The sequence below is a fragment of the Drosophila montana genome, unplaced genomic scaffold (assembly GCF_035044405.1).
Source record: "Drosophila montana isolate Dmon_TW-CO22-7 unplaced genomic scaffold, ASM3504440v1 contig_2388_1, whole genome shotgun sequence".
Lineage (NCBI taxonomy): Eukaryota > Metazoa > Arthropoda > Insecta > Diptera > Drosophilidae > Drosophila > Drosophila montana.
The window spans coordinates 22,936-43,392 of record NW_026997270.1 but is presented as its reverse complement, the minus strand read 5'-3'; the positions used below and the strand labels follow the sequence as shown (position 1 = coordinate 43,392).

At 38.4% G+C, this 20,457-nt stretch overlaps 1 protein-coding gene across 1 annotated transcript; it reads right to left on the bottom strand.

The window, feature by feature from the left end:
* Window positions 1–15,668: 15,668 nt before the first annotated feature.
* LOC135427809 (uncharacterized) lies at window positions 15,669–18,477 on the bottom strand. Its single transcript, XM_064681412.1, has 2 exons — window positions 18,325–18,477; window positions 15,669–16,358 (listed from the first exon to the last, which is right to left on the bottom strand). Exons 1-2 carry the CDS (start codon window positions 18,475–18,477, stop codon window positions 15,669–15,671), a joined length of 843 nt encoding a protein of 280 aa, XP_064537482.1.
* Window positions 18,478–20,457: the final 1,980 nt, after the last annotated feature.

The following is a 20,457-nucleotide window of genomic DNA, read 5'->3' as shown; positions in this document are numbered from 1 at the left end:
TAATAATTTATTATTGGTGAGAAAAAAACGAATTAAAATAGCAGCACAGAAAACAATACAATCGCAATTGCAATGCTGTTGATAGAATTCAAAGCAGACACGCATAAATTTGCTTTTGCTGCCGCTGATACAAGGACAACCAAAACCCGCTTTCTTTAATAACTTTAAAACTTTGTGTTTCTTAACCGATTTTAATGATTTTCTACAGAACATCTTATTGTACTATAGAATATTTGTGTATTCTCAATAAGTCAATCGGATTAAAATATTGGCTTATATTGGTGAGCATTATAAATTGGGTTATTTACTTGTTTAGTAGCGGGGAGGTGGTTATAGCTATAAAATGAAAGATACTTGATACACAAGAAGCTACATGTCAAGTTTGGTGACCTTAGCTCTTATTATTTACTAAAATTGCTCAAAACACAAGATTTCGAAATCGATTTTTATCGATTGCTTGGAAACGAACAAGCTATCGATTATCGGAAGGAAACTCATACTGTGCGGGCACAAGGAGGAAATATTTTTCAAGTCTATAGCTCTTCTAGGTTCTGACATCCTTGCGTTCATACGTACGGACGGGTAGGCGAACGGATGGACGGGCGGACATGGCTAGAATAGAAGAATATAAATACTTAATGGGGATGGAGATGTTTCCTTCTACCTGTTACATCCATTTGCACTTATATATTATACTCTTTATACCATTTTTAATGGGTTCAGGGCATAAAAACAATTAATTTTAGAAAATTATTTTAGCAAAAGAACAACCAGGACAATAAACCCGTTAAGCACAGTATGGAAATAAGTGGCAGGCAGCCCTGACCACGATGACAAGTAAGTTATTCTTAACATCCAATTGAAAAAAACACTCAATAACCTGACTAGAATCGCTAACAGTTTAACAAATACCATTTAAATAGACGACCGATTTGTCTATAAGATTGCAAATTATAAACATAAAGTACACTATTCAATGGTAAAAATTTCATAAAATAAATACATTCTTGCTTGGAGAAACCGAAATATACGAGATAGACAAAATATGCCTTCATTATCAGAAGAAGAAATTTAAGACTTTTTCATTAAGATTTTTAGCTAGGTCGAAATTGAAAATCTTATTAATAGTAAGTGCTTCTAAACCGAGAAATATCACTATGTCAGTTCTGCAAATGTGTCAATTACCAAACTAATATCTTTACAAGAAGGAACTGGAAAAAATAATACTGCAAGTGGCTCCTCACCCACAAAATTACTACATTCAAAATACTCAGCCCCAAACAAGTCCCAAGTACACTTCAACATCATATAATTTTTTATTTTTTAAATTTTTATGACAAGGATATTGGTTGTACGCAAGCGCGATTTTAAGCGGTAGGATTTAGTAAAAAATAAGTAATGGCAAATGGCGATTTTAATCGATTCCTTGGAAACGTGTCAACATATCTGTGCTGTAAAACAAACTCGTATTGCGCTGGTACTATTAGGACCTCTGTTCAACATTTTAAATCTGTAGTTATTATAGTTTCAGAGAGCGACGCATCCATACATAAAGACAGACGGACATGGATAGACTGACTCGGCTAGTGATGCCGACCAAGAATATACATACATATGTAATTAATGGGGTCGGAGATGCTCATTTTTGTCTGTTGCATACTTTTGCACTAAACCACTTACTCATTTTACCCATTTTCAATGGGGTAAAAATAACAAAAAAAATTGGGTAAAAATATTGACTTAGAAAGACTTTCTGGCTACGCGGCTCATTTAAAATGTAAACAAAATTTCGTTTTAATTTGGTATAAATTTTGATACCTTACTCGAATAATGCATGCATAGGTTAGTTGCTATGAGCAGTAAGTGGCATTTTAAAAAGTGCCGTTAGTTCTGCATTGTTAGCTTCGCCGGTTTTGTATGTGAAGCAAGTATGGAAATATAAATTTGACACATGTATACAAACACACTAACTATAATTATTAATTAAGCAAAAATTACAAGTTACTTAGGTATAGCCGCTTAATATATTTATATTTTTGCAACTTGAAGTAATTTGGTAACGATAACTTTTTGGCGGCTTAAAATTTTGATAGATACAAAAATGGGAAATTAATATCGAAATATCCTATTAAAATTGGTAAATTGGTTTCGCTGGACATCGGTGTATCGATGTAATTTAAACTATAAATATTTATATTTACGGTTAAGGACTCTTTTATATAATTATACTTTACTTATACAAATGCCAACATTTCTATTTACATGTTATGCCCTATGCAACGTTGCGACGAAACGGCACGATGGAGTAACAAAGGCACACAGAAATAGCTTCTCTTTTGAAAAGCTCTCTCTTTTATATGTACCCATTTTTTTTAATATTGCTTTACTTTACTGAGCGGACCTTTCAGGGCTCCGCACCCCAACATGAGTTAAGTTGGTTAAACATATAAATGATTCCAACAACACTTTCAAGCTGTCCACTTGTCTCTTAGTGACACTCACTTTCGCTCTCTTTTTTCGCTCTCTATAATAGAACTGCGCAGACGAGAAAACCGCAGCGCACATCAATCCATTTTGAAAATTACCTAGCTGTGGATATAAGGTCTGACTGTTATGTGCACCGGACTTCCTTGTCGTGCGTGTATCATTTACTTCGACTTCACAATAGCAGTGGCACACTAATAAAGAAAATAATGTTTGTTTTCATTTAAATAACTCCAAAAGAATACTTATTTGTTGACAGAAAAAGTAATTAATCATAGCAACAAATTCTGCGCAGTCAAAAGAGCGAAGTTTGTTTTGTTTTTTTTTCTCGTGAATTCGCGAGTTACTCTTTACAGAAAAATTCGTTGTGTATATTCAGTTCAATAAGAAATTGAGATAAAAAAGAACTATAAATTCGACACCGAAAGGTGGCATTTTCAATTGGAGCGGAGCCATTCGTAAAAAGGTAACGAAAGTTTTAGTGTGCTAGTTATGTCAGTAAATTTGTTGCATAGAATTTAAAAAATGACAGTTTATAGTTTTAATTGTTTGAACTGCAAGTCTTTTTGGCTAGCAATGCTTATAACCATAAAATGTAAATAAGTACATATGTGTTGAGGACACACATGTGTAGTATATATTTGCATATATGTGACTAGCGGCCTGAGCTCTCACACTTTGTTGCATTGGGTACCCTAGTACAGAATACTTTTTTGTGTATATTCTGGACCCCTTTCAATATTTGTGTCGATATAACAATTTCCTTCTGCCTACCATCATGCATCTTTTGACAAATCCGTGTTTCTGTTGCAGGCAGTTCATTTGTATGTATTTTAAAGTCGCCCGAATTGGGCCACTATATATATCATACGCTGTCAACGATACATTAATATTTAAGTTCTTCTGTAAAATGATTTTTTGTGTTTTTTTATCTCAATATATCTGATATATACAAACTTTGTATTTCTTAGTTTCATTATTCTCCGTATAGATGTACAACATTTAATCAACATCAGACTAATATATCATAGCTGCTATTGGAACGATCGGCTTACAATTAAGTCCTTGTGTGAATATCATATCTGTTTTTAAGATAACTGGACCAAATTTGGCATTTACTAGATTCTTACATAAAAGGAAACTATATAACATAGCTGAACATGAATTTTAATATACAACTTTTTTCTGTTGACCCATCAAATATTGTATGACCTGTTTATATTTTCATTTATTCCTCAGTGAGTATTTATTGTGTTATTGTATATATTATACTTCTTATGGTGTTGCTCACGATAATTTCAAAATATGGATGGAGAAATATACTCTTTCCGCATTACGCTGTCGAAACAAGTTGTAAGTTAAATACATTGTTGAAAACAAGATCGTAATATCAAATAAAACCAATGATTATACTTAAAGTTATTATACATATCAAATTTGATGACTGTAGCTCTTTGAGCTTAAGAGATTTGCTCAAAAAAAGGAATTTCGGTATTAATTTTTATCGATTGCTTGGAAAACAGGGCAGGGAGTACAAGAGAACAAACTCATTTTGCGCGGGCACTAGCTTTAGCTCTGTTATGTTCTGAGATCGACGCGCGCATACGCACGGACATGGCCAGATCGACTCGGATATTGACACTGATGAAGAATATGTATACTTTATTAGGTCGGAGATGCTTTTTTCTACCCGTTACATTAATTTTCACAAAACCATTGTGTCCTTTTTTCCCACTTTTCATGGGTTCAGCGTATAATAAATAAGAGGCTCTAGTCGGGAGTTCCCGACTAGCAGATACCCTAATCCTTCTCTACCAACACCAAATGCAGCTCGCTCGAACTCGTTTGCTTTAGCAGTAAAAAAAGTGGGTCACACCCAATCGGACTCGACCCGTAGCTACCGAGAAAAAAAAGAATTAAAATAGCAACACATAAACACAGCACAGAAAACAATACGATCGCAACTGTAATGCTGATTTGCGTTTGATGCCGGAAACACGTGCCAATATAAGCAGACGTTTTTTAAATATATTTTGTATTTCTTAACCGATCTTAATCAAACTCTCTGCAGTATAGCTGATTGTGCTACAGAATATTCGTATATTATTAAAAAAAAAGAATACACTTTTACACTTTTATAGATTACATACACTTGCATAAAAACCCTTCTTACCCATTATAAATGGGTTCAAGGTATAAATAACAGTGTTGACTCATTGACCAAATCCAATAGCGTAGTCCACTATATTGACAGCTTAGTATCTTACAGCCTTAAAGCCTACCAAATTAGAGAGAAATTTCATAGTCTAGTTATTCTGACAAGAAACAATAAAAAGAGAAGCCAATCACTTACAGGCTGCGTTGGAGGTAAGTAAATGGACGAACTTAACAAAAAACAAGTAAGAGGTTCTAGTCGGGAGCTCCCGACTAGGGAATAACCTGAACCCATTTCTTCCAACACTGAATGGAGCTCGCGCTACGCGCTCGTTTGCTTTAGTAGTAATATAGAAAAATTAAAATAAAAAAAGAAATTGTTCCCTTGGCAGGGTTCGAACTCGCCTCTACTCACCAACCACACCAACAATTGAGTCTTAATGAAAAAAAGCGAATTAAAATAGCAGCACAGAAAACAATACAATCGCAGTTGCAATGCTGTTGATAGAATTCAAAGCAGACGCGCATGAATGTGTGTGTGTACATGTATACAGAAGTTCTAGGAATTTGCGCTTGCTGCCCCAAACTCGAGGCCAGCAATAACATGCTTTATTTAATAACTTCTGTGTTTCTTGACCGATCTTGATAAAATTTTCTATATCTTATTGTACTATAAAATATTCGTGTATTAACAAAAAGTCAATAGCATTTAACTTGTGGCTTATATTGGTGGGCTGCATAAATTGGTGTTTTTACTTGATTTATACCTATTAGGTAGTAGCGGGGAGGTGGCGATAGGTATAAAATGAAAGATACTTGATATATATATACTATTCTAGAAGCTACTTGTCAAGTTTGGTGATTCTAGCTCTTATTTTGCTTGGTAAACCAAAATTGCTCAAAAAACAGTATATCGATATCGATTTTTATCGATTACTTGGAAACGGGGTAAGTTATTGACTATCGGAAAAAAACTCGATCTGCGCGGGCACTAGGAGGACCTACAGCTACAATTTCAAGTCTCTAGCTCTTATAGGTTCTGAGATCCTTGCGTTCATACATACGGACGGACGGACAGACAGACGGACATGGCTAGATCGACTCGGCTATTGATGCTGATCAAGAATATATATACTTTATGGGGTGAAGTGTATGAAGATCTGACATTGGAAACGGGTATACTTTGTAACAAATATCATTACATTGTAAAGTTTCTCCCAGAATTTAATTTGGGGTTTAATTGCCACCAAGCGCCAAAGGCTGCAACCGACAACATCCTCTGGCATATTTTGGAAAACAATTAAAGTTTGATGCCATTATAGTTAGAATGAACTTCATATATGTCGACAAGTAGTCGGCTCACTTGACTTGAGCTTCACACACTGAGGCGGGGCAACATGACCCTCTTACAGTTCAACTACGAAGTTAAAAAAAGGTTTCCTTGTTAGTAAACAAAACTATCATGTAGTATGATGTCTCTCTGGCCCAGCATATGAATTCATATTTTTACTAAGAAGTAATATAATCCATGTTCTGTTCTCAGCTCAGCCCAAAGATTTAATATCTACCTTTGCAATGGCACAATTAGATATACAACTCAGGTCTAATAATGCGAGAATTTTGGAAGAGAGAGATAAAAGGTGACCAAAGAGACAAAGGGCCAAGGTGGCCTCTCACAGAGGGGCTTCCAGGGTCATGACCTGGTGGACCAAATTGGATAAAGATTCAACATCTTCCAAATTTCGTCTGCCAACAGACTTTCATCAGCAATACGGCCAATAGGGAAACAGAGGGTAGCAGCTGCACTTACCAAATGAACAAGTAAGTATTACACTTATTTTAAAGTGTCAAAAGATTTCGATAAGTAAACCGATCAGAGTCGGCAGAGAGTTAATCATCCAGCTCAAAAGGACCCTTGTTAGGAAGATTGTGCTTCCGTTCATTGAACGGAAGTTATCAACTACACTAAACCCATATTGAAACATACTCCCTGTCGAAAATCCATTTCATGTAAAAAAATCCACAGTGTCGACAATAACTCCCATTCCCTAAAGAATCCATTCTATTTACCCCCAAGTCTTTCTTCTTTCAATTGTATAATTGAACTTGGCCGTCTAACAAAGGCTTATAAGCTGAGAAGCTTAATATTTCACAACCTCCGGTATCGAAATAGTTAACTCTGCCAGTCTACATAGCTTGACGAATGGATAAGTGGGGCATCCGCACAGCACTTTCGATCGGCTGACACTCTCAGCTGTCTTACTCCATCTGGACAAAATAAAATGGAAGCAAGCTCTAATGGGGCTCACTCGCAGCAGAAAAGCTTGAAACCACTTCTAGGGATATGAAGCCTCTATATACTGGTAAAACTTATAAATGCCGTATTGGGGTAGGTCATCTTGATTAACAAAAAAGTTTCCCAAACAAATACTTAATTTTTGGCCTATCGTTCCCATGACAGCTTTATGACATAGTGGTCCGATAATGATGCCTACTTTTGGTTCGATCGTTCCTATATATGATACAGTGGTCCGATCTGGCCGGCTGCGAAGCGAATGTAGGAGCCGTTATAATCTAGAAGTCTTTAATATCCGCAAAGTAAAATCACGTCCACTTTATTCGTTTCTTTGCTAAAGACAGACTCGAAGACCTTTTATCATTGTCTAACACTCTTTTCTTAGTTATCGCACAATACTTAAGAGCTAGCTATCGATAGGAGGTGCGCTATCAGCCTGCTACAACTCGGCCATGCTGACCTTGAGATTGTCTTCGATCTCAGCCAAATATTTTTAAATATAGATTACAGCTGTGTATATCCTTAAATTATACATATGTTTACAGGTATGCGTCATTGGCTTCTTAAATTAAGATCTAAGTCTAGTTATTTTTAACTATTTGATCAATTTCGTATTTCACATATTAAATTTTGTATCCAATGTCTGATATTCTGAGCACTCCAAACGCCTTGATAAGGGTTTCGAGATAACTGAAAACCATCAATGTCTTTGAGTAAGTGCCTATAATTTTTTAACATCTTGTCTATTATGTAAGGGCCCCTGTTTTTATACCCTGAACCCATTAAAAATGGGTAAAAGGGGTATAATGTATTTGTGCAAATGTATGTAACAGGCATAAGGAAGCATCTCCGAATACATAAAGTATATATATTCTTGATCAGCATCAATAGCCGAGTCGATCTAGCCATCTCCGTCTGTCTGTCCGTCCGTCCGTATGTATGAACGCAAGGATCTCAGAACCTATAAAAGCTAGAGACTTGAAATTTTAGCTGTAGGTCCTCCTAGTGCCAGCGCAGATCGAGTTTGTTTCCGATAGTCGATAATTTATTCGATATTCGACTTTTTTTTTTAAGCAATTTTGGTAAATAATAAGAGGTAAGGTCACCAAACTTGACATGTAGCTTCTAGAAGAGTATATATATATATCAAGTATCTTACATTTTATAGCTATCAACACCTTCCCGCTACTACCTCATAGCTATTAATCAAATAAAAACACCAATTTATGCAGCCCACCAATATAAGCCACATTAAAATGCAATTGACTTTTTGACAATACACAAATCTTCTATGACACAATAAGATGTACTGTCGAAAATTTCATCAAGAAAACGTGTTTTGACATTTCTTTTATCAGCGGCAGGCAGCGAGCGCGAATTCCAAGAATTTCTGTATACATGTACACACACACATTCATGCGCGTCTGCTTTGAATTCTATCAACAGCATTGAAATTGCGATTGTATTGTTTTCTGTGGTGCTATTTGAATTCGTTTTTTTCTCATTAAGACTTATTGGTGTGGCTGTTAGGTAGAGGCGGCAGCAAGTAATGCGGCCAGTTGCAAGTTCGAACCGTGCCAAGGGAACTTTTTTTTTTTTAATTAATCTTTATTACTATTAAAGCGAACGAGCGCGTTCGTGTTGGAATAAGAGGGTTCAGGATATCCCCTAGTCGGGCGCTCCCGACTAGAACCTCTTACTTGTTAGATATTAGCTTTCTCGAAACTCCTGCAGTGCTGTTAAATTTGTTTACATAACGTTATCTCTATCTTATCTTTTCTATTTTTATTATAATAGTTTTTCATTTTTCGCCTGCGCTATTGATTGGTTTTGCTCCGCTTTTTGTCTAATATCTTCTGAATTCCTTTCGTCTACTGTGTCTTACAGTTTTGTTTTCTCTAACTTTTCAGTTAGCTCGTCAATAATTTGTACTAATCGAAATAACATTGTGCTAGTAAAATGCTAAGTTTTGATTATAACATCTTAGGGCTGTCCGTTTTTAGGTTTTGTACGTTTCGCTAATATTGGCCCTAAACGTCTATTAATTCGCTCTACTTGCCCATTGGCTTGCGTCGAGCCCGTTGCTTTCTTAAAGTGTTTCACGTTTGATTCTTCTAAAAAATCTTCAAATTCAGCTTATGTGAAATAGCTTCCCCGATTAGATATTATACAATTAAGCCTACTGTATGAACGAAAATAATCTTTCAATGACCCAATCACTTCCTTGTTTGTTGTCTTTGTTCTGTATAATCGCACAAATTTTGTGAAACCATCTACAACTACAAATATATATTTCTAAACTCTGCTGTTGTCAACCGGTCCGAAATGATCTATATGGAATATGTCGAAAGGCTTGTTGCCCTTTGGCATGCTACACAAGAGCACGGCTCTTTTTCCTGTCTTTGGTGAAAATGCTATACACTTTTAACAGTTTTCGATATGAGCCATTACTTTTTTTTTCATGTTGGGGAAACAGTAAGTTTTTCCTATTGCGTCTAACATTTTGTCCCTACCAATGTGCGCAAGTTCGTCATGGTATTTATATAATACGTGGTCCTCTATCCTTCCGGCACATAGAAAAGGATCCTTTTGCCATTAGTCTTTCCATATTATATTACTCCATTTCATATATCAAACAATTAAAGCTCACCTACCTCCAACAATTTTCTAATAACCTTTACTTTCTCGACTTTAGTTTGACAAATTACTAAATTGGATTCCAAGCTATTTGCTTCCGTTATCATAATCGTGTTATGAAATCTCGACAAAGCATCTACGTGTTTCATTTTTTTAACTACTCTATGGACTATCTCATAATCGAATTCTTGTAGCTCTAACGCCCATCTTGCGATTTTAGGATTAAGGTCAATCTTGTTTAAAGTCAATGTCAGTGAACTGCAATCAGTTATGATTTTAAACCGCCTTCCCTTCACGTATATTCTGAGTCTTCGTAATGCACGTATAATAGCTAAAGTCTCTAGCTCAAAACAGTGATATTTCGCTTCCGTCTTAGTTGTTCGCTTTGAAAAGTAAAATATGGATGCAATCTGCCATCTCGTTTCTTCTGCATCAATACTGCTCCAAATCCTAATGCACTTGCATCCCAATGCAACTCAATGTCATCTTTGTGATCATAAATTGACAGTACCGATGCTTTCAACTTAATACTTTATTAAGATACGAAAAACAGTTTAACTCGATTTCCCAAAACTGTAATATTATATATTTTCTCAAAAAATCATATAAAGGTTTTGCAATTTTTGAAAAATCCTTAATGAATCTCCTAAAATTCGAGCAGAGTCCCAAAAAACTCTGAACTGCCTGAGTTTTTTCTGGTGTGTTTGACTTTTTTACTGCCTCTTAACCTTTTTCATCAGCTTTAATGCCGTCTTTGGAGATTTGGAACCATTAATATTTGATATGATCTTGCATAAAATCGCATTTACCCAGCCTCAACTCTTACTTGTTTTCTACTTAACGCTTAAATACTTCCTTTAGTGTTTCTAAGTGTTCGTATATATTCTTGCTGGCAATCATAATATCATCCATCAATACGATTACTTTATTATCCCTTGTCATATCCGTAAAAACACGGCCCGTTTTCAATTCCATGGGCATTCTCCAAAATTAAAATTGTCCTAAAGTGGTCACGAAAGATGTGTATTTTACAGATTCTTCCTCAAAAAAAACATGAAAATATCCGTATTTCAAATCAAGCTTAGTAAATATAGTTTTACCAAAGACAATATAAACTTTAAGATGAGTAACGCTATACAACAAAGTGCTACTATGCAGCTTGCTTTTTTGAAATTTGAGAACGAAAATGAAATCAGTATCATTGCGCTCTCACAGCCGAAAGAGCGAAAACCTAAAAATAGAATGTACTCTACGCTTTGGCTCTCTGAGAGCCGTGCAAGCAATTATGTTTGTATGTGTGTTAGTATACATACATAACAGCATATTTGAATGTGTTGTTATTCTCAGCTCTGGCTCATTGAGTAACAAAGAGACAGAGCTGAAGACTCACTCCGAGTTTTTTTTTACCGTTTTCAAAATCACGCGCGGTCGATTGAGTTGGTCCGCAAAATCAAAATCAAACTCAAAAATAAAGTTCATTTTCCATAGGAAGCAACAACAAATCACTTGCAAAACAACAACAGTGCGCAGTGATCATCAAGAGTTTGTGCGCGATAATGAGGACATAGGAAACTCATTGTAAAGAAAAGGGACGAATAATGCCACTGTGTTTGTTGCTGGTTTCTCTGTCGTTCCAACAAGGCAGCGCGTAGAAACAACAACAACACAATTTGAGTTATAATGCTGTTGCTGCAGAGCCGAGTCTCGGCGCAAGTAGGTAGCAAATTTTAATGCCAGCAGGCCATGGCATTCAAATCAGACGACGCGTCAACAACAAAAATTATGACGTCACATTTCATAGAATTTTATTTCTTGTGATGTTTAGATAAATTTCTATATAATGTATTACTTTATTGTAAGCAACGGTCGCACACAAAAACCCTTAAGCTGTGACTTCATGTGCGAAACAAAATATTGCAATCTTTTCAAATTCATATACTTGCCTTGGCTTGGCGGACACACATACATGTACACTTGCACCAAAATATGAGTGCTGAGACACATGCGCCAACAACAATTAGGCGCATCTGTATATTTGTTACTCTATGATTACTACTCAAGGAAACGAGCGCGTAGCGCGAGCTGCATTTGGTGTTATAATAAGAGGGTCCAGGGTATCCCCTAGTCGGGAGCTCCCGACTAGAACCTCTTACTTGTTAAATATAATCGCTTGATGTCCGACTTTTAAAGCGCTATTACTTTTTGTTTTTTTTATACCCTGAACCCATTCAAAATGGGTAAAAAGGGTATAATGTATTTGTGCAAATGTATGTAACAGGCAGAAGGAAGCATTTCCGACCCCATAAAGTATATATATTCTTGATCAGCATCAATAGCCGAGTCGATCTAAGCATCTGTCTGACTGTCCGTCCGTACGTCCGTCTGTATGAACGCAAAGATCTCAGAACCTATAAGAGCTTGAAATTTTAGCTGTAGGTCCTCCTAGTGCCCGCGCAGATCGAGTTTGTTTCCGATAGCCGATAACTTGCCCCGTTTCCAAGTAATCGATAAAAATCGATATCGATATCCTGTTTTTTGAGCAATTTTAGTAAATAATAAGAGCTAAAGTCGCCAAACTTGACCTGTATCTTCTAGAGGAGTATATATACATATATGTCAAGTATCTTTCATTTTATACCTATTGCCACCTCCCCGCTACTACCTCATAGGTATAAAACAAGTAAAAACACCAATTTATGCTGCCCACCAATATAAGCAGCAATTTTATTGCAATTGTTATTTTGAGAATACACGAATACTTTATAGTACAATAGAAAATTTCTTCAAGTTCGGTTCAGAAACATAGAAGTTATTAAAGAAAAGGTGCTTTGCCTGGCAGGAAGCGCAAATTCCAAGAATTTCTGTATACATGTACACACACACGATCATGCGCGTCTGCTTCGAATTCTATCAACAGCATTGCGATTGCGATGATATTGTTTTCTGTGCAAGTTAAAACCCTGCCAAGGGAACTTTTGTTTTTTTAATTTACCTTTATTACTACTTAAGCAAACGAGCGCGTAACTTGAGCTGCATTCGGTGCTGGAATAAGAGGGTTCAGGTTATCCCCTAGTCGCAGCTCCCGATTAGAACCTCTTACTTGTTTTTTTAGTTTAATTTTTCTTTATTCTTTATTTCTATTCTATAGAATTAGGCGAATTAAGCAACAGACGATAAGATAAGTTTATATGTGTATACCCTGAACCCATTAAAAATGGGTAAAAAGGGTATAATGTTTTTGTGCAAATGTATGTAACAGGCAGAAGGAAGCATCTCCGACCCCATAAAGTATATATACTCTTGATCAGCATCAATAGCCGGGTCGATCTGGCCATGTCCGTCCGTAGCATAGAGGCGGTGACAAGTAGTGCGGCCTCTTACGGGTTCGAGTCTTATTGAGGGAACTTTTTTTAAATTTATTTAATTTTCGCGAAAGCAAACGAGTTCGTATCGCGAGCAGCATTTGGGGTCGGGAACTGTCGACTAGAGGCTCTTACTTGTTTGGCTTGTAGAGGAGACGTGCTTCTGATTTTGGTAGAAGAAGGCTGTTATTTGTTTTCTTTGAGAAAGCAGATGGTAAATGATCACCTCGGTAACGGAATATTATAGCATGAAATGCGTAGCTCTAAATGTTATGGAAGCTTTAAAGTAACAGATGCGGCCTTTGGGTTGACAACAGGATAAGTACATTTATAAGGGTGGGATTGAACCCTATGATAAAGATATGCAAATGACCTCATAAAGTACAGTCCGTTTGTTGACATCTCTGCTGTTCAATACCTGACGATGTGCATTTGCATCGCACCCGATGACAAGCTGTTCATTCAACTGATTGCTTAAGTCGACATGTCGCTGGAACTGAAACAAAGGTACGTCTTAGAAGCAGTTGAAGAGTAGGCTGACACGACTGCCAATACCCGAACCACGTTAGTTGTGTCAGTTTCGATGACTGAGACCCTGAAATTAAAGTTGTTTCGTGAGAAATGTTCCCATGCATGCGAATTGAAAAGCGAGGCGTCCAATATGACAGATAATATGAGTCACAGCTTAATCCATGGGCACGGCCAGCAATCAACCACGTCTCTTGGATCAGATCCATGCTGATTCCGCCTTCGGATACGACCCTGAACAGGGTGGCCGACACTGACCGACAATCTGATTGTATACTAATATTAAGAAGGTCCAGTAGTATATAGTCGTGCTTTACCCACGTGCTGAATAAAAGTTAATGAAAACGGTGGACTGTTAGGTGGGAATTCCAGGGTCAGGGTGCCATAGATGATGATCCCTCCCCCATTCTTTACCCTCCCAGCCTTGGTAACTCATGATTAATTTGAGTGGTAGCCCCAAACTAATATTTTATTCAGTTTAACATAACCAATATGACTTCAGCAGTGGTTCGTATTGGCGACGGACTAAACTATCAAATTTATCGGTACATTATAATAAGTATAAACTTCACATGTCAATCGCATGATCCAAATGAGGGTGCTTTAAGCTTTCGCATTTACTAACTAATCTAATGTGTTACAGAGCGCTGCTTACTTATTAAATATAACCATAGCACACAAGCATTCCGAGTGCGATAAACCCGATTAAATAATTTAATTATAATTTATACTACGAGAGTCTTAACTCGAGAAGATGTCAAAAAGGGTTTGTAAACGAAGTTTATCATTTTCGGGTACAGTTTTATGTCCTTTGGAAGATACACTCCCAAAAATTTGTTATTTTCATTTGATAGTTCGTAGTATGTTGGGCTTAATTTCTTGACGTCTTTAGCTTTATTGAAGGCTGGGCGAGTTTGCTGCTAAGCTTATTGCCTGTATTACTATGTGCAAGGCTACGTGCGTAAACAATATCGCCTTCATTTAGTTTTACATAAATTATAGGTTTTCGTGGTAGTTGCATGAACCTTAGAGTTGTTACACTTAGCTTTAGCTCGCACTAAGTGCAAAATTATATTATTTTATATAACTAACAAGTAAGAGGTTCTAGTCGGGAGCTCACGACTAGGGGATACCCTGAACTCTCTTATTCCAACACAAAATGCAGCTCGCGCTGCGCGCTCGTTTGCTTTAGTAGTAATAAAGATTAATTTAAAAAAAAGTTCCCTTGGCAGGGTTTGAACTCGCAACTGACCGCATTACTTGCTGCCGCCTATACGCAACAGCCACACCAGCCAAAATAAAAAAAAAGCTTCCTCGGTAGGGTTCGAACTAGTAACTGACCGCGCTACTATCCGACGTCTCTACTCAACAACCACACCAATAATTAAGTCTTAATGAGAAAAAAACTAACTAAAATAGCAGCACTGAAAACAATACAATCGCAATTGCAATGCTGTTCATAGAATTCAAAGCATTAATGTGTGTCTGTACATGTATACAGAAATTCTTGGAGTTTGCGCTTGCTGCTGCACGTGTTTGCAGGCCAAAACACATTTTCTTTCGTGTTTCTTAGCCGATATTGATGAAATTTTCAGTAGTAGATCTTATTGTACTATAAAATATTCGTATATTCTTAAAATGACAATTGCATTTAAATTGTGGCTTTATTAGGTAGGCAATACAAGTTGGTTTACTAACATGATTTATAGCTTTGCGGTGGTACCGGGGAGGTGTCAATGAAAGATACTTGATATATATGTACTATTCTAGAAGCTACATGTCAAGTTTGTTGACTCTAGCTCATATTATTTACCCAAATTGCTCAAAAAGGAGGATTTCGATCTGCGCATGGACTAGGAGGACCTACAGCTAACATTTCAAGTCTCTAGGTCTTATAGGTTCTGAGATCCTTGAGTTCATACATACGGACGGACGGACAGACGGACGGACATGGCTAGATCGACTCGGCTATTGATGCTGATCAAGAATATATATACTTTATGGGATCGGAGATGATTCCTTCTGCCTGTTACATACATTTGCACAAAAACATTATACCCTTTTTACCCATTTTCAATGGGTTCAGGGTATAAAAATCGAAATTTAGGTGGCTGTAAAAGGCAGATTATGCGTTTCATGCTTATCGCTTTATTATAATTCGACAACTGACATTATTAAGCCTAAATTAAGCCTTGTGGATTGGCCTTTTAAATTTTTCCGCCGCTGGCCGTCCTTATTTCTGCCACTCTAACGACGCCGTTTTCTCCTGCGTGCACCGCCGTCACTCTGCTGATCAGCTGGGGCGGCAAATTGTCCTCGGCGACGACCACCAGCTCTCCCGTGATGACGTTTGGCAGGCGATGTTGCCACTTGTTCCGCACTTGGAGTCCGAGTACATACTCCTCTGACCATCGCCGCCAAAACTGTTGCTTGAGCAACGAGACAGTTCGCCATCGATTCAAGCAGATGAGACCCTGCTGGTCCGGGGTCCCCTCTGTTGGCAGAGCCCTCAATGGGTCTCCCACCAGTAGGTTGCCTGGCGTTAGAGCCTCGCCATTGATTGGGTCCTCGGTTATTGCTCCCAGGGGCCTGGAATTGAGAACGGCTTCCACTGCGACAATAGTCGTTTGCAGCTCTTCGGCCGTTAGCAACAGACTGCCTACCGTCCGTAAGAGAAGGTGCTTTGCAGACTTCACTCCTGCCTCCCATAGACCCCCGAAGTGCGGAGCTCTTGGCGGTATGAACGCAAATTCGCATCCGCTTTTTGATGCGAATTCGCGAATTGCGTTCGCCTGTTCCTCGATTCGCAACTCCTTAAAATTGGCGACTTGCTCCGACGAAGTTCGTCGCGTTGTCGCAATGGTCGGTCTGCGGGACTCCTCGACGGCCGACGAGCCCTTCAAAAGCCATTAAAAATGTATTAGTGGATAAGTCAGATACTAGTTCTAAGTGAACCGCATTCGAAAGGCCATGCTAATTGGGCCACAAAATCGTTCTGCTGGTAAATTTCTCATAATTTGTGTTAGCAGTCGAGGTTTGCATTTAAAGCAACGGATACATGATCTCACTGTCTGACGACAGACCTCTTGAGCGTTGCTTAGCCAAAGTCGCTCACGTTAAGACACACGAGTGCTTTTGGGAAGAATGACAATTCGTCAAATACAGGTATCTAATAAAGCTTCTAGCGAATTGCGAGCTTTTTTTTTTAAGTAGCGGAAACTTGACATCATATGAAATAGGAACATTTACAAGTCGTCCCCCTACTCGCAACTACGAAAAGAAGCACCAAGATCCATTATACTCATGTATAAAAACCCTATCTATGTCATCTTTAAATTCAACTCGCTGGATGACTTCAACTATTTTCTCGAAAGCTGCTTTCCTTTCGAGCGCCGTAGGGATAGTCTCAAATTGTAATTCTCGATTTTTACATTTTTGAATAAAGCGGAACGCATAAGCAAACACTCTCATCAGCCTGGCATGCGATGAAAAACTATCGATAGTTTCCAAGATATCTAGTCGGTCTACCATAGCTACTAGTCCAACAGCTGTTTTGCGTACTTCTAGAGTTCGCATCTCTTCTGTCACCAGATGCTAGTTAACCAGCCAGGATTCTCGCCTTTAAAAATGAAGGCCCATCGAACCACATTGACGCAAGTAATTCGTCAACATCGCAGCCTCTTGACACAATATCTGCTGGGTTTTGCTTTGTAGGTACATGGCACCAATCAGCTTTCTCTGTCCATTCTTGGATTTCAGCCACTCGTTCGGCACAAACGTTGCCAAAGTCAAAGGATGTGACCGAATCCAATGAAGCGTGACTTCAGAATCAGACCGAAGAACCATCCGTTCAATGGGTAATCTTATGAGATTTCTAACTCGATGACAAAGATCTGCGAGAAGGTGAGCCGCGCACAACTCAAGTCGGCGAAGAGTCTTCGTCTTGAGGGGGGCTACTTTAGTTTTGGATGTCAACAACGAAATACGACAACCTCCTGCAGTATGGCTGCGTTTATATACGCATGCGCCAAACGCTCTTATTGAAGCGTCAGCGAAACCATGTATCTCGATCGGTGAAGTTGGCTCTGTAAACACCTATCGTGGTATCTTTATTCGTTGCATCTAAATCAAAGTAGATTTCAGTTGCTGCCACGAGCTATCCGAACTCTGAGGGACAGATTCATCCCAGTCTAATGTCTGAAGCCAGAGCTCTTGGAGTAGGATTTTTGCCTTGATTATCAGAGGGCTTAACAGGCCAAGCGGGTCAAAGAACCGCGATGTCACCGAGAGAATGTTCCGTTTTGTCGCTCTAAGACCCATGTATGAATCGTCTAGCTTGAATAAAAAGGCATCTTCATTAGGCAACCACAACACGCCAAGTGTTTTGGTTGTGTCAGACTCTGAGATGGTTATCGGCTTGGCTGCGTTTGTTGAGGAGAACTCAGGAGAATTCGAAAACCATTTGGTTAGTTCGAAACCTGCGCTTTGGAGTATTTGCGACACTGCAGACTTAATTGTCTGAAAATTCTCTACGCATGCAGCACCAGTCAGTAAATCATCGACTTAAAAGTCGTGCCTGATAACGTCAGCAGCTTTAGGGTGTGATGACTCGCTCATCTCACTTAGCTTTGTTAAACACCGTATTGCCAAAAACGGGGCAGGCGCAGTGCCGTAAGTTACAGTGTTTAACCTGAAGGACCTCAAGGAGTCAGATGGGTTTTTGCTCCACACTATGAGATGGAAATCTCGATGCACCATGTCCTGCCTATACATATTTTTGATGTCAGCTGTCAATGCATATTTGTGGAGTCTAAATTGAGGCAGAGTCGAATATAGGTCCTCTTTAATGGTCGGCCCAATCACTAGAAGGACATTCAACGCATTTTGAGACGATGTCTGACAGGATGCGTCGAAAACAACGCGTAGCTTCGTCGATGTGCTTTGTGCCCTTAAAACATACTGATGCGGAATGAAGTAGTGTGGAGTTCTTGCAATCTCATCATCTATTTCAGACATGTGACCTAAAGTTAAATATTCCTCCATGAATTCGAAGTTCATACGTTTAAGCTCGGGATCTCGAGACAAGCGTCTTTCAAGTGACAAAAAAAAACGCTTAGCTACCTCAAAGGAGTTACCAAGCTGATTGGGATCTGATTTAAACGGCAGTCTTACCTTAAATCGACCTGACGGCAATATTTCCAAATTATTTAGATAGTGGCTCTCATATAACTGCTGCTCAACTGTTCGGACCTTTTTGGCTGCAGGCAACTCTTCCAATGACCAAAATTTCTGCATTGTTTTGTCTATCGAGGTATAAGACTTTTCTTGGCAACTCAGATTAACAGCATGAGTCTTCTCATGACTTGACGGCGTGTAACGCCCTGAGACAATCCAGCCAACAAATGTCTTTTGCTTTGGACAATTCGGACCTTGTTTAATCTGAACGACAGACAGAAGCTAAAAGAACGGCTCAGATGCGAAAAGCATGTCGATCTTCTGTGGCTTATGAAAATATGAATCAGCTAATTGCAGGTTCTCAGGGATTTTCCAACCACTGACATTGACCGTATGGTCAGGCTGATAACCCGAAATGGTCTTCAAAATCCACAAATCTAACGAGAACTCACTGCAATTGACTCGCAACATCACCACTGTATGAATCTTTTTTCTTACTTGAGTATTGCATTGAGCAATCCCAAGTAAGCTGATACTAGCCTCTTCCCTACGCAGCTGCAATCGTTGTGTTAGCTCGTCTGTTACAAATTAATTTATGAACCAGAATCAAGTAAAGCTCTAGCCAAAACGAACTCGCCACTTCTCGTTTAACGCTAACGACTGCGGTAGCTAGGATTACACTATCTGACACATTCGCATGCATAGCCTGTGAAGTCGATGGTTGATCCTGTGCGTAGTCAATGGGTGGTGGTAACACTCGAGTGTTAGAAACGGCAGAGTATCTATGCAACAGTGTGTTATGAGAACGACTGCATATTCTGCACTTGTTTGTCTTACATTTGGCAACAGTGTGCCCCTTCCGAAGGCAATTGATGCATAAAGGAGCCGCCTGTGCGAAATCAAACCGCTGCTGTACTGATAATGTGGCAAATGCTGAGCAATATCGAATGGCCTTCGGAACCGCAATATAAACATTTTGGGGTCACTTTATCGTTTCGTTTCGTTTAACGAACCTCGATTATTGTTTTTGGAAACAGCGTTTGACTCTGGCTTCGGGCCGTCCGACGAAGCTTTGGCTGATTCTTTAGCAGAAAGGTGTTGATACCTACGATTTAAGGCTGTTTCACAATCACTTTATAATGGAATGTTTGCATAATCAAGTTGATCCTCCCATCTTCGTCTGAACATTGTGTCAACTTTGTTCATAACGAGGTGAATGAAACTCTAACATTGCCTAGAGCTTCACCATAGAGACATGAGATCAGATGATTGAATTTCTCTATGCTCGGGATCGCATGATCGTTATGAACAAGAGTTTCGAACAGGCTAATAAAATTCTTAAGCTCTGAGTATTTTCCACTTAAATTGGGAAGCGCTAGATGCGTAAGACGTGTGCGTGGAACCGCAACAGGCATGCCTTCAGGCGTCTTGATAACGGACCTTAGAAGCGCTTTGGTCGTTGTACAAAGTTCTTCGAGCTCGGCACGATACTCATCATCTGGGTCAAAAGAGTCTACTCGAGTCTGATATTTTAACGCTGTATCTATATGTGAGGCAAGCATTTCTAATATACATTCTAACTCTGTGGATTCTAGGTTTAATTTACCCTTTATTATTTGATCATTAAAACGCAATATGCTTTTAACGGACATTTTGCGTTTCTTTTTTGAATCGTCAAAACTTTCCTTAGTACTCATATTTAACTCTAAATTCGATTCAATAATTATTAATTTATATTAAAATCGAATTGCCAATCGAAATCAAAAAACTGATATACCTGATCAATAAAGAATAGGGGAGCGAGCGTCTCTTGACCGAAAC